The 13,407-nt window shown below is 53.4% G+C and overlaps 4 protein-coding genes across 4 annotated transcripts; 2 read left to right on the top strand and 2 right to left on the bottom strand.

The window, feature by feature from the left end:
* Positions 1-1,213, bottom strand: JCM6883_004109 (uncharacterized protein; the record flags this gene model as incomplete). Its single annotated transcript, XM_076632988.1, has 6 exons — positions 1-58; positions 124-320; positions 390-456; positions 524-647; positions 714-1,044; positions 1,112-1,213. 6 exons carry the CDS (start codon positions 1,211-1,213, stop codon positions 1-3), a joined length of 879 nt encoding a protein of 292 aa, XP_076487069.1.
* Positions 1,214-1,744: 531 nt separating this feature from the next.
* On the top strand, positions 1,745-2,910 carry JCM6883_004108 (uncharacterized protein; the record flags this gene model as incomplete). Its single annotated transcript, XM_076632987.1, has 4 exons — positions 1,745-2,246; positions 2,307-2,379; positions 2,458-2,645; positions 2,711-2,910. 4 exons carry the CDS (start codon positions 1,745-1,747, stop codon positions 2,908-2,910), a joined length of 963 nt encoding a protein of 320 aa, XP_076487068.1.
* A 538-nt stretch (positions 2,911-3,448) lies between these two features.
* JCM6883_004107 (eS7 family ribosomal protein) lies at positions 3,449-4,916 on the top strand (the record flags this gene model as incomplete). Its single annotated transcript, XM_076632986.1, has 6 exons — positions 3,449-3,451; positions 3,819-3,833; positions 3,912-4,148; positions 4,219-4,377; positions 4,661-4,716; positions 4,802-4,916. 6 exons carry the CDS (start codon positions 3,449-3,451, stop codon positions 4,914-4,916), a joined length of 585 nt encoding a protein of 194 aa, XP_076487067.1.
* Positions 4,917-5,311: 395 nt separating this feature from the next.
* URA2 (bifunctional carbamoylphosphate synthetase/aspartate transcarbamylase) lies at positions 5,312-12,895 on the bottom strand (the record flags this gene model as incomplete). Its single annotated transcript, XM_076632985.1, has 10 exons — positions 5,312-5,410; positions 5,509-5,931; positions 5,988-8,251; positions 8,319-9,610; positions 9,671-9,852; positions 9,915-10,436; positions 10,498-11,014; positions 11,077-11,107; positions 11,175-12,476; positions 12,586-12,895. The coding sequence occupies 10 exons, from the start codon at positions 12,893-12,895 to the stop codon at positions 5,312-5,314; spliced, it is 6,942 nt and encodes a 2,313-aa protein (XP_076487066.1).
* Between the last annotated feature and the right edge of the window lie 512 nt (positions 12,896-13,407).

Raw genomic sequence — 13,407 nt, 5'->3', positions numbered from 1 at the left:
CTATTTACTAATCTTGAGTGCAGTAAGAAACACGTCTTCCAAGCCAGCCTGTCTCATTCTGCCGGAGAAAGATTAAAATCAGATTTTGCACGTGACTCGCACGACCCGTCGGAAGAGACTCACATGTCTCCTAGGTCGTTCAAACCTTCGACTTCGTTGACACGGATCTTGTCATTCGGATCAGTCGAGAGTACAGGTCCGAGTCGAGACTTTTTACGCATGACCCATTCGAGCGAATCTGAAGGTGAAACTCCTTCGGGAACGGTCACTACGTCTCCGTCCTGCTCGCAACGGATCTGCAGTGCTTTCCATTGTAGTTGCTGTCCCGTCGCGATGAAGGCGTACCGTCAGAGAAGCTCGCAATTGAGCACGATCTTCGCGAAACTCACCTTGATCCTCCAAACGAACTCGTCCACGTTCTCCCTGCTTCCCTCGATAACGATTACGCCGGGATATCTGTAATTGAGAGAGCGAGAAACGATGAGCTCAGTAACGGGAACTAAGAGTAGGCAAAAGTACCAACCCAGGTTTCGAGATTCCCGCGAGGCTCAATTCGGTCGACCAAGCGACGATGTCTTTCCGTTTAGACGTCGCGAGTAGATGATGAGACCATATTAGAGTACATTTGAGGGCGATCGGACCAGAACCTACGACAGCGGGAGAAACACATTCAGGAGTGCTCGAGGAAAGCCAAGTGGGAGGAATAAACGCACTCGGGGGAGCTGGACGGCGCTCTTCTTGGTTGGCATTCGAGGTCGGTGTTGGTTCGAGAGGGTTACTGACGAGCCATTCCTTGATCGAGGTGAACAGAGTGAAAACTGGGAGGGTTGCGATCGTTTGTGCGTTCTCTTCTGTTTCCCTAGCGACTTCGGCAGCTAATCTCGCCTGGTCGTCTCGGTCGAGGCTCCCAGCATGTAACGTGAATGTAGGTAGATCGTTCAGCTTGTACTCTACGAAGAGGTCGGCTTCAGGTGCGATTCGAAGTAGGAGAGAGGGGAGAATTTCGAGCTCAGGAGGAGCTGTTTCTGGGTCCGCGAGAGCTGACTTCGTTCGCCCTACATCGATGATCAGCGTACGACCTCACACGGCTGGAGAAGGACCTCAGACTGACCTCCCAAGCAGCTTCAGTTTCTTCATCAATCCAACGCAGTTCATCCCCGATCAGGCTCGATTGCAGCAGGATGATCTCTTCGCGAATGTCTTCTAGAGTCATTGTATGTGGTGTAGTAGCGGAAAGGGTGGAACGAGACGTCATCGTCCAACTTGTCGAAAGTTTTGAAAGCGAGTTCTTCTTCCTCCCCCCCTCTCCCACTCTATCAGAGTTCGACAATTTCGGCAGCCCAACAAGCTCGTGATATATGACGTCGGGTCAGACACTGAATCCTCACGGGTCGCGCTTCGTCTTCGCGTTAGAACCGGTTCAAGATCTCGCAGGAATGAGGAGGAGCAAGGAGGCGTCGAGACGTGGATAGGCCTGAGGTTGGTCGACCTTTTCACACATTCCGCGTAATCGCGACCAGGGTTCGATCTTTCCGTCATGGAAGACTGGTCCGAAAAGAAGTCGTTCCGTTTCTCGCTTCTTCCAAACAAACGCCGACGCGATTGAACGACTCGCTCAAATCTCTCGTCCCACTATCTTGGCTTCTATTCTCTCTCCAGACACACTCTCCCTCCTCAAGCTTCCCTCGCTCTCATCGACCAACTCTAGTCACTCGTTCAAATCTTCCTTTCCTTTCCTTTCGCCATGCATACCTCGGTGCTCTCTCTCCTCCTACTCGCCGCGACTGCGACTCTATCCCTCGCATCATCCTCGTCGGGCTCCTCGTCTAGCGCCCTCGGTCGCCGAAATGGTCCTCTCTCGAAACAACGACTTCACAGTCGAGCTCACTCCCTCAAGCGTTCGTCTCCCTCTTCCCGATCCGCCCCTTCCACTCGTCGTCGTACTCGCTCTCGTCGTAGCCCGATGGCCGAATCGCTCGAGGAACGCAACATGATCGAACGCGACCAAATCCACCAAGAAGACAAACGAGGATTGCTCGATGGTGTTCTCGGAAACGGCAACGGCAACGGCCTTGGTAACGGTGTCGGAGACGGTGTTCTTGGAGGCGCGACTGGATCTGGCGCAACTTCATCCCCCGTCGGAGGTCTTCCCAGTGTACCCGGATCGAGCGCTCTCAATCTCGTTCAACTCGAGAGCATCCTCAAATCTTCCACTTCGAAAATGACCACTCATCAATCCAACATTGGTACGTCCTTCTGTGTCATTTCACACATGACATCGACACTGACAACGATTTAACATGCAGCCAAACTCGCCAAACAAGCTCGCACCTACGACAAGTCGTCGCGAATGGGTTCCAAGTTCCAAAACTCTGTCTAGTGCGTTCAAAATCTCTCGCTGCCTCATCACAAAGTGCTGAAGTTAGCTAATCATCTTCGAATCGTTCGTGCTTACAGCCAAGAGCTTAAGGCTTACCGCGGATCTGCTCAATCGCTCCCGGGTCTTCAAGAACTATACGAAGCTACTAAGCCCGCTGCCGGTGACCACGGCCTCGACAACTTCAACCGAGACGATCCCATTCAAGTTCTCATCAGGACTTTGAACGAATCGACTCAACAAACTCTCGAAAGCATCAACTTGATCGGTAAATTCTTCCTTCTCGACGTTCCTCCTTCGCCGCAAACGCTGACCTGGGCCGCGCTTTTACAGTCTACTACGTTCCGGTTCTCGGTCCCGTCGCTGGACCCTTGGTCTATGACATCAAGTGCATCGTCGACAACATTTTGAACGCCGCCCAAATCAACCTCGACGGTTTACTCAACAACCTCGACCTCGGAGGACTCAAGCTTCTCTCGTCCGACTACGCTACCAGCATGTGCAAGATGTCTCCTAGTCTCGCCGCCTGCTAGGTGATCCTCCGACTACCCTCGACCCGCGCGCGTCTCTCTCTCAAAGCGCAAACCTTCGATTTCTACATCTCCTCTCTATTCTCGCTCTCGCCCTCAAGCTTCTTCGACAGTCCCAATGACCTGGTGTCAGTGACGATCATCGGGGTAGCACCCTCCTCCACGCAACGCTCTTTCTACATATGTATCTCTCTTATTCAATTATTAGCCTACCTTGTACCCGCCCTAGTAGTTCTTATACCTTAGCTTCCGCCTGCAACGTTCGCGTCTCGGCCTATTTATGCTACCCTATCTACATCTAACCCCCGGCGTGTCTTCCTGGTGAGAGCTTGCGAGAGTTGTGCGAGAGAGCTCGAGCGAAACAATTTCTCGATTTTTTTCTTGCCTTTTCGCTACGGGCCTCGGGGCATGCAGAGAGTATCAGTCACCCTGTTACTGTTCATCCGCGAGGACGTATCGGAAGAGAGTTTTGATTTGGCGTTCGAGGTCGCCCGATTTTTCGAGACAGCTCTTCTTCTGTTCTTCACCTCGTCGTCCCATCATGGTAAACTACAATCTCCTCCAGCTAGCCGCCAATCCAGATATCACGAACACCTCAGCAAAGCGCCATCCGTCCCCCTTCCTCGAGACCGCCAGAATCAGTTTTTTTCGATCACTTTTTTCGAGGCGACTTGGGAGACCCGTCAGAGGCCAAGAAGGGTTTTAGGCCGGCTCAGGGAACGCTGAGGGTATACGGGATGTATAAGCAAAGGCTAGTGCGCAAAGATTGGCGCCGGAGTACAGGATGGGACACGAGGGTGGAATCTCCCCTTGAACCTCGTTAGGTCGCGGCGTACAGATGCACAGATGAGTACTCTTGAGCTCACACGGATGATTGTGCTGACCTCCCGTTCCGTTCCCGCTTGTCTCAGTCCGCTGCCGCCAAGGTTAGTCTCGACTTCGGTTCTCTCGTATCTTGAATCGCTTGCAGACTCGCTGACCCATCTCTGTCCCCGAACTAATAGATCTTCAGGACCGCCAACGCTCCTCGCACCGCCCCGGACGCCACGGAGACGATGGTCGCTCAAGCCCTCCTCGACCTCGAGAACAACGTTCCCGACCTCAAGGCTGAGCTCCGCCCTCTCCAAATCTCGGCTGCTCGCGAGGTTGACACCAAGGGAGGCAAGAAGGCTATCGTCATCTTTGTCCCTGTCCCTCAAGTCAAGGCTTTCCACAAGATCCAAGGTCGTCTCACTCGTGAAGTGAGTGGAAAGTTCTTGCAGTCGTCTCCTTCATAACGAAGTGCTGACTGCCATACCCTCCATCGCACAGCTCGAGAAGAAGTTCGCCGACCGACACGTCGTCTTCGTTGGACAACGCCGCATGATGCGCAAGCCTACCCGTGGCTCCCGCGTCAAGCAACAACGTCCTCGTTCCCGAACCCTCAAGGAGGTTCACGAGAAGATCCTCGAAGATCTCGTCTTCCCCACTGTACGTATCTTCTAACCTTGCTCGGGGACTAGATGCCTCTCGCTTTTTGCTCCAGCTGCTCGGCGCGACGATCAACCGCTTCTCTCCCGTCCCCGACTCCACAACTCGACGACTCCCATCGATTCGATTCGAGACGGATCAATTCCACATCGACGTGACAGTCGAGCGGGACGAGGGTTGGAAGAGAAGAGGATCTGGAGGATTTTAGTGTTGGACGGCTGGAGCAAGCGATGTGAAGCACTAGATGCTGATTGCGGCTCGCCGATGTTGTTTACGTAAATAGGAGATCACTGGCAAGCGTACCCGTCAAGCCGTTGACGGTTCCAAGCTCATCAAGGTGTAAGCCGTCACGATTTTTCTCTCCCTTTCCTGCTTTCCCTCGTGTGTACCGGCAGCTAACAAGCTCCCTTCGACCTGACGATAGCTTCCTCGACCAAAAGGATTCGACTTCCCTCGAATACAAGACCGAGACCTTCTCGGGTGTCTACAAGAAGTTGACCGGAAAGGACGTTCACTTCGAATTCGCCGAATCCTCCTAAACCCCCTCTTGTTGAACTGGTTTCTCCCCCTCGTCGTAGAAGATCTTGTGTGAGCGGCATGCAACATTTGGACTGATTAGATGAGACACTACCGAGCCCGCAGACAAATTTGCGAGAGTGTAGAGAATGTTCACGTGGTAGAGATCTCTCTATTTAGTATACTTGTTGTTTCGTTCCTTCTACCTTGCCCAGTTCCTGTTGTATCGCGAAATCTCTCATTCTCCGCATCGGAAATTGGTTTGTGTTGGGCTGAGAGAATGCTGTATGATTTGACAAGTTTTTCGTAGAGAGTGAGAGAGATAGAGATAGAATGAGAACCATGTAGAGAACGAGCCGAGATAAGTCACAAGAAGATAGATTGATACACCGAGAGGAAGAGGAGGGAGGGGGGGTTTCTAGACGGAAGTAGGGGAAACGACAAGAGCGAGTAGAGCCATGCGAACGAAGAGACCGTAACGCATTTGTCGAACGTAACAAGCCCTTCGTTGATCGAACTGTGCGCGGACGTCGAGAAGAGGGAGGAGAAGTCAGTATCACAGGAAAATGCGAGAGAAGGAGAGAGAGAATGAGAGAGAGAGAGAGAGAGACTTACATCAACTTCGGGATCGAGTTCAGCGTTACGAGGAAGAGGATGCATGACGATACAGTGTTCCTTCGCACCGGCCAACAACTCGTTGTTGACAACGTAAGCGTTCTTGACTCGATCGTATTCGGCCGCATCGGTGAATCGTTCTTGTTGAACTCGAGTCACGTAGAGAACGTCGGTCTTCGCGATGACGCTCGCGAGGGAAGGAGTTTCGAACACTTGAATACCGGCTTTCTCGGCTTCGGCCTTGACGGAAGCGGGCATGCCGAGTCCGGGTGGAGCGACAAAGTTGAGAGTGACCGAGTAGAGCGAAAGGAGTCGAACGAGAGAGTGAACCGTTCGTCCGTTCTTCAAGTCTCCAACCATCGTGATTGTTAGTCCGTTGACCGTACCGAGTTCCTCACGAATAGTGTAAATGTCGAGGAAGGCCTGCAGAGACTGAAGTCAGTCAAGGGAACGAGACAGTAAAGTCGACTTAAACTCACTTGAGTAGGATGTTCTCCGATACCGTCTCCAGCGTTGATGATGGGAACAGGGGAGTAACGAGCTCCCTCTTGAGCGCTTCCGACACCAGGGTGACGAAGAGCGATAACGTTTCCATAGCAACCGAGAGTTCGAACCGTATCGGCGAGAGTTTCTCCCTTGACAACCGAAGACATTCCAGGAGTGACAGTCATGGTCGATCCTCCGAGACGAGCCATCGCGGCTTCGAACGATCCAGAGGTTCGAGTCGAAGGTTCGTAGAAGAGGTTCGCGAGAACTCTTCCTCGCATGATTTCAATCGGAATGTTTCGTTCGGTGAGCATACGCATCTCGGAAGCGACACCGAAGAGGACGTGGAGGTCGTCTCGGGTGAAGGCGCGCACCGAAAGGACGTGTCGGCGTTGGTAAGCTCGGCTCGCAGTCGAAAGAAGTTTGAGGAGAGAATCGGTAGGGCTCGAAGTCGAGAGAGGGAGGGAAGCGGGAGCGCTCGTCAACGACATGAGACTAGGTTGGAGGGAAGGATCGGCGGCGGCATCGAGACGAGGAGATCGGGTCGAACCGAGTTTGGGAGAACGAGTCGAAACGGCCGAGGAAGAGGTGGTGGGAGAGAGGGGAGTCGTCTCGTAAGGTTTGCTCGAGAACCCGAGTGATTGCATCGAAGGTCGACTCGCGGAAACCGAGAAGCGAGCCTTGCGTTCCGATTTCGCAGCGCCGGCGAGGGAAGAGAGGTCGCGTCCGGTAGCTTGCTTCGTCGATACGAATTTACCATCGAGGAAGACAGTCTCTCCACGAAGGACGACCCTGTGAACAGCTCCAGAGATCCTCTTGCCAGCGAGAGGAGACCAGTAGGATCGTTTGGGGGCGACGAGAGTCCTGCTAATTTCGACTTCGACGTAGGTATCGGGCGAGGCGGCGGGGAGGTCGAAGATCGTTCGAGGGTTATCGCTGAGACGAGCGGTGAGGTCGTCGAGAGTGAGTCGTCCATCGTTGACTGCCGAAAGGAGAAGTTGGATCGATTCTTCGTGACCAGCTTGTGGCGAGTAAGTCTCCTTGAGTTCGGTCGCGAGGCGGTAAGGAAGGGATCCGGTCGAGAAGACATCGATGTCGTCGAGGTGGTTCCAGAGAGCGGCTTGATCCTTCTTCGAGGGCAAGCAGGTCGATCCAGGGAAGTCCTCCTTTGCGAAGAAGAGAGAGTAGACCGAGACGTCACAAGTGACCTTGAGGTCCTTCTCCTTGCTGAGAGCGATAAGTCGGATGTCGTTCTCGGTTTGAACGTTTGTGATGTGAACCGATCGACCGTGAAGACTGGCGAGGAGGAGCACCGAGGCGAGGTCGGTCGTGCGAGCGTCGGTAACGATCGGTTTCGACGCGGGCCAGGCAGCAAAGTGTTGAGCAACGGTCGAGATCTTGTCGGCAGAGGCGGAGAGTTTGTGCGAGGGAAGGAAGAGGGTACGAGCGGCGGAAACGAGAGCTCCGGAAAGTTGAGCCGAGTTTTCGTTCGTTCCGGCGACGCTGAGAGAGTAGTCGCAGAAGGATTGAACCGCGTTGTCGCGAGCGATCTCGAGACCGTCCCTGTCCTCGACGCTGCCCTGAATTCCCGAAGGAAGGATTTGAATCGTCGTGAATCCTCCAGCGAGCGCGGCCTTGCTAACCTCGGCGAAGTCGGTCGATTTAGGAGCGACGACGTTAGGGACGAAGACGCGAGAGTCGATCAAACCGGGGAGAGTGAGAGTTTGGTGGGAAGTCTTGAAATCGACACTCGAAACTTCGAGAGAGGGGTTACGAGCGATCGCTTCGATGAGGAGTTTCGCGCATTTGACGTTCGTGACGAGAGGGACGGCGAAATCGACGGCCATTCGTCGAGAACGGTAACCCTTCGACATGTAGGTTGCGGGACGACGGTATCGGTTCTTCGACGGCAAGTTGACGTAAAGGTCGATCTTGCCGTTGGCGATGTGTTCTCGGAGTGAGTACTCGGATTTTTGCTCCTTCTTCTCGGATCCATCGTCTTCGAGTTCTTCGAGGTATTTGACGGGAAGACCGTGTTCTTGAAGGAAATCGGCGGTCCCACTCGTCGCGAAGATGTTGTAGCCGAGCGAGTGAAGTTTCTGAATTGAGGGGAGGAGTTCGAGCTTCTCCTTGTAGGGACCGATCGAGAAGAGGAAGTTCTTCTTGGGCAACTTCATTCCGGTCGAGAGCATCGCCTTGAGGTAAGCCTCGTATTTGTCCTTTCCGAAACAAGCGACTTCTCCAGTCGAAGCCATCTCTGCAGAGCGAACGCGAGGAATCAGCAAACATTCTCAACGATGCAGGAAGAGAGTTTCGAAACTCACCGACACCGAGGATAGGATCAGCTCCAGCGAGACGACCGAAGGAGAATTGAGGAACCTTGATTCCGACGTAATCCTTCGGGAGGTTGAGAGTCGGGTAAGGTTGAACGGGAAGTCCGAGCATGATATCGGTCGCCATTTCAATCGCGTCGATGTTGGTGACTTTCGAGACGAAGGGGAACGAACGAGCCGCACGAACGTTACATTCGATGACCTTGATCTCGTTGTTCTTCGCGAGGAATTGAATGTTGAAAGGTCCAGAGACGTTGAGGGCAGCTCCGATCTTGGCCGTAGCGACTTCGATTCGACGAACGGTTTCGGGGTCGAGATCTTGAGGAGGAAGGATGAGGGTCGCGTCTCCAGAGTGAACACCGGCGTTCTCGACGTGTTCCGAAACGTAGTGCATGACCATCTTTCCGTCGAGGGCGACGGCATCCATTTCGATTTCCTTCGCTTCTTCGATGTATTTCGTGACGACGACGGGGTGATCACGCGAGACGGCGGCGGCTTGGTTGAGGTAAGCATCGAGATCGTCCCGAGAGTAGACGACGTTCATCGCGGCACCGGAGAGGACGTAAGAAGGACGAACGAGGACGGGGAAACCGACTTTCTCGCAGAATTCGTGAGCGGCTTCGAGAGTCGAGAGTTCCTTCCAGAGAGGTTGATCGACGCCGAGTCGGTCGAGCATACGAGAGAACTTGTATCGGTTCTCCGCCATGTCGATCATCTCGGGGGAAGTACCGAGAATTTTGACTCCTTGCCGGTGAAGGGGAAGGGCGATGTTGTTCGAAGTTTGTCCTCCCATCGAGATGACGACTCCGCTCGAAGTTTCGGCTTCGTAGATGTCAAGGATCGTTTCGAGCGAGATGTTTTCGAAGTAGAGTCGGTCCGCTTCGTCGTAATCGGTCGAAACGGTTTCCGGGTTGTAGTTGACCATGACCGTTTTGAATCCTCGGTCACGAATCGTACGAATAGCTCGAACGGCGCACCAATCGAACTCGACCGAAGAACCGATTCGGTAAACTCCTGATCCGAGGACCATGATTCCTTTGTCGTTGAAATCGACGTCGTGTCCCGCTCCGTTGTAAGTCATGTATAGATAGTTGGTGAACGCAGGGAACTCGGCGGCGACGGTATCGATTTGCTTGACGCGAGGAGTGATTCCGTAGTCGGTCCGGAGACGACGGACGGCGAGCTCGTTCGATCCGACCGCCTTGGCGACTTGAGCGTCAGAGAAACCGACTTGTTTAGCGCAACGGAGGAGGGCGGGAGGGATTTGAGCGGCGGTGTATTGTCTGGGACAGAGGGAAGGTCAGATCGCTCATTCGGAAGAAGGAAAGGAAAAAGAAACGCACTGAACAGTCTTTTCGATTCGAACGATGTGTTCGAGCTTGCGAAGGAACCACAAATCGATGTTGCTGAGCTTGTGGATGTCTTCGACGGACCTTCCAGCGTGAAGAGCGTTCGCGATGGCGAAAATTCGACGGTCGGTGGGCTTCTTGAGCTCTTCGTCAATGTCCTCCATCGGGAAGGGGTTCTACGCACGTCGAGCGGATGAGCTAGCCATCACAAAATCGAGTTAGAGAGGGGGAGACTGACCTTTCCGAAACCAGAGAACGAAGGATCGATCGAACGAATCGCCTTTTGAATCGTTTCCTCGAAAGTTTTACCGATTGCCATGACTTCTCCGACCGATTTCATCGAGGACCCGAGGGCAGTCGAGACACGGGTGAACTTCTTGAGATCCCAACGAGGGAACTTGACGACGAGGTAATCGAGCGAAGGTTCGAAACAAGCCGAAGTGTTCTTCGTGACCGAGTTCTTGATCTCGTTGAGAGGGATGTTGAGACCGAGTTTCGCGGCAGTGTAAGCGAGAGGGTAACCGGTAGCCTTCGAGGCGAGGGCGGAAGAACGAGAGAGACGAGCGTTGACTTCGATGATGCAGTATTCTTGCGAGTAAGGGTTGAGAGCGTATTGAATGTTGCACTCTCCGACGACTCCGAGATGACGAATGACGTTGACGGCGGTCGTACGAAGCATGTTGTAGTCGGAGTCGGAAAGGGTTTGAGAGGGAGCGACGACGATTGAATCTCCAGTGTGAATACCGAGAGGATCAAAGTTCTGACGGGCGAGTGTGTCAGGGACTGAGCTCCGACAGTCACGAGTAGATAGAAAGACTTACCTCCATGTTACAAACGGTGATACAGTTATCTCGGCAATCACGAACGACTTCGTATTCGATTTCCTTCCATCCCTTCATCGAGCGTTCGACGAGAACTTGCGAAGAGGTAGCAAAGGCCTTCGTGCAGAGTTCGACGAGTTCCTTGTCGTTGTAGGCGAATCCAGATCCGAGTCCTCCGAGAGCGAACGCAGCTCGAACAATGACGGGGTATCCGATATCGTTCGCGGCGGTAAGACACTCTTCGACCGAGTTGGCGGCGGCAGACTTGGCGCACTTTTCGCCGATCTCCTCCATGGCGTTTGCGAAGAGTTCACGATCTTCCGTCATGATGATCGTTTCGATAGGAGTACCGAGAACTTTGACGCCGAGTCCTTCGAATTCGTCCTTCAATTGGATACCGACTTGGAGGGCGGTTTGTCCTCCGAAGGTGACGTAGATACCGTCGGGGCGTTCGTGCTTGATAACTTTGCGAACGGAATCGGCAGTGACGGGAAGGAAGTAGACTTTGTCGGCGAGACTGCAAGATCGCGATGTATCAGTTTTCCGGTTCGAGATGTAGAGAGCTCTTTGATAGTTTACCCCTTGCTAGTTTGGATAGTAGCGATGTTGGCTGCGAACACAGAGTTGAGGATCAGCTTGCGAAGTGAGAATCGAGATACGATGAGAGGGTGACTCACGATTGACCAAAATAGTGTAGATACCCTCTTCCTTCAACGCCTTGATCGCTTGCGAACCAGAGTAATCGAATTCTCCAGCTTGTCCGATCGAGAGACCTCCAGAACCGAGAACGAGAACCTTCTTCGCGTCGACTCGAGGAGTTTTCGCGGCGTTCTCAGCGGCGGTTCCTCCAGGGAATTCGACGGGTCCAGTGAGTTGACGACCGTTCGCTTGAGCATCGAGACTCTTTTCAATCGCAGAGATGAAGACGTCGAAGAGGAATTCGGTATCGCGAGGACCAGGGGCCGATTCAGGGTGGAATTGAACCGAGAAGAAAGGTCGTTCAGTCGAGTAGATACCTTCGTTCGAAGAGTCGTTCGCGTTGACGAAGAGTTCCTTCCAACCGGGAGTGAGGGTAGTCGAGTCGACGGCGTATCCGTGATTTTGCGAAGTGATGTAGCAGCGACCGCTAACGAGCGAGGTACAAGGGATGTTGGCTCCTCGGTTACCGTACTTGAGTTTGAGAGTCGATGCGCCGGAAGCACGAGCGAGAAGTTGGTGACCGAGACAGATACCGAAAATGGGAAAAGCTGCTCGTTCGATCGCCTTCGAGAGCATGACGGTCGTCGATTGGAGAGTCGCGGGATCACCGGGTCCGTTCGAGACGAAGAGACCATCGAAAGGTTCTTCGTTGGGCGAGAGGTAATCGTAGTTGTAAGGAATGACCTTGAGTTCGACTCCTCGTTTCGTGAAGCACCTGATTTGGTTGTACTTCATACCGACGTCGACACAGAGGACACGAAGGGGTCGTCCAGATGGGTGTCGGAGAGGGGTAACTCCTTCATCAGCGTGGTAGAGAACGGGTTCCCTGGTCGAAACCGCAGCGACGAGGTTGTCTCGGTTCGGGTCGTGGTATTCGAGCGAGTCGTAGGCTTCCCTCCAGTCGGCTCCATCACTCTCGACCGCTCCCGATTTCCTCGTGCTCATCCTTCCGACCGTACTTCCTCGTTCGCGAAGCTTCTTCGTCAAATCTCGAGTATCGACACCGTAAACCGCGGGAATTCCCTCCTCCTTGAGCCAGTCCCCGAGACTCGAGAAGGCCTCGTGGTTCGAGAAATCGTCTCCAGCTCCGGAATAATTGGCGACGATGAGACCAGCGACGTGAATTTTGTAAGATTCGAATTCGCGAGGGAGAGTCTTGGGGTTCGTTCCAGGAGGGGGACGCTTTGGAACGCCGTACGATCCGATCAAGGGGTAGGTGAGAACGAGGATTTGTCCAGCGTAGGAAGGATCGGTGAGCGATTCGGGGTAACCAACCATTCCTGAGAGATTTTTTGTCGGCCGATTGACAGAGATGTCAGCTCCCGCTCTTCCCTACAACTTGTTCACCAGCTTCGGAGCTCTGAAAATGAGTGGAGAATGGTAACTCACCAGTCGTGAAGACACACTCTCCTGCGATAGACTTCTCTGCTCCGAACGAATAACCCTCGTAAGCCGATCCATCTGCCAACTCCAACAACATCTTGTTCGGTCCATTTTGTCCATCTACACCTTTGAGAGCTGCCTCTGCGCCTTGGAAGAGCTGAGCGATCTCTTGAGAAGGGGGAGAGGTGATGGGTTGAACAGGTCGGTTGTTGGGTCCTCGGCGACTAGGGGAAGGAGGGCGGCTAGGGAGGACCGAGGTGACAACTCCCTGCGAGACTGGACCGTTCAAATCGAGTGCGGGAGGAGTGTTTGCCATTTTTTAAGAAGAGGAGATGATGCAGTTTGTTCGTTCGTTCGTCAAGTGGGGAGAGAAGGAGGGGAAGGGTTCCGCAGAGATGCTGATCTAGTTCTCTGGGCTATGTATAAGGCGCTCAGCGCATTCGTTGGTGAAAAGAGAGGGAGAAGGAAGAAGAGAGAAGAGCAAAAAAAAAAGTTGATCACAAATTTTCCACCCTCCTCTTGACTCGGCCTCGATAGGCTGCTGACGCACTGAACGGATAGACTGAACGGTGAGATGCTACTACAAACGAAAAGAGAGGCGCGAAGAGAAGAGATTCGCTCTCGAAAGCGAAAACTTGCGAAAGGAGAGAAGAGGAAGAGTTGCACGTGAGGGCAGACTACCAAGGTAGAGAGCACGACAAGTGTAACTAGATCGAGATGCCCCCGTAAAAGGTGAAACCATATAGGCAGCCTTGAAGGTGGGTCGGAGGAAAGAGGAAAGGAAAGGAGAAGGAGAAGAAGCGAAAGGTGTGCCGAATTGAGGACTTG

The sequence above is a fragment of the Sporobolomyces salmoneus genome (assembly GCF_050403485.1).
Source record: "Sporobolomyces salmoneus JCM6883 DNA, S_salmoneus_JCM6883_v1_ctg32, whole genome shotgun sequence".
Classification (NCBI taxonomy): Eukaryota; Fungi; Basidiomycota; class Microbotryomycetes; order Sporidiobolales; family Sporidiobolaceae; genus Sporobolomyces; species Sporobolomyces salmoneus.
This window is presented reverse-complemented; position numbering and strand designations above follow the sequence as displayed.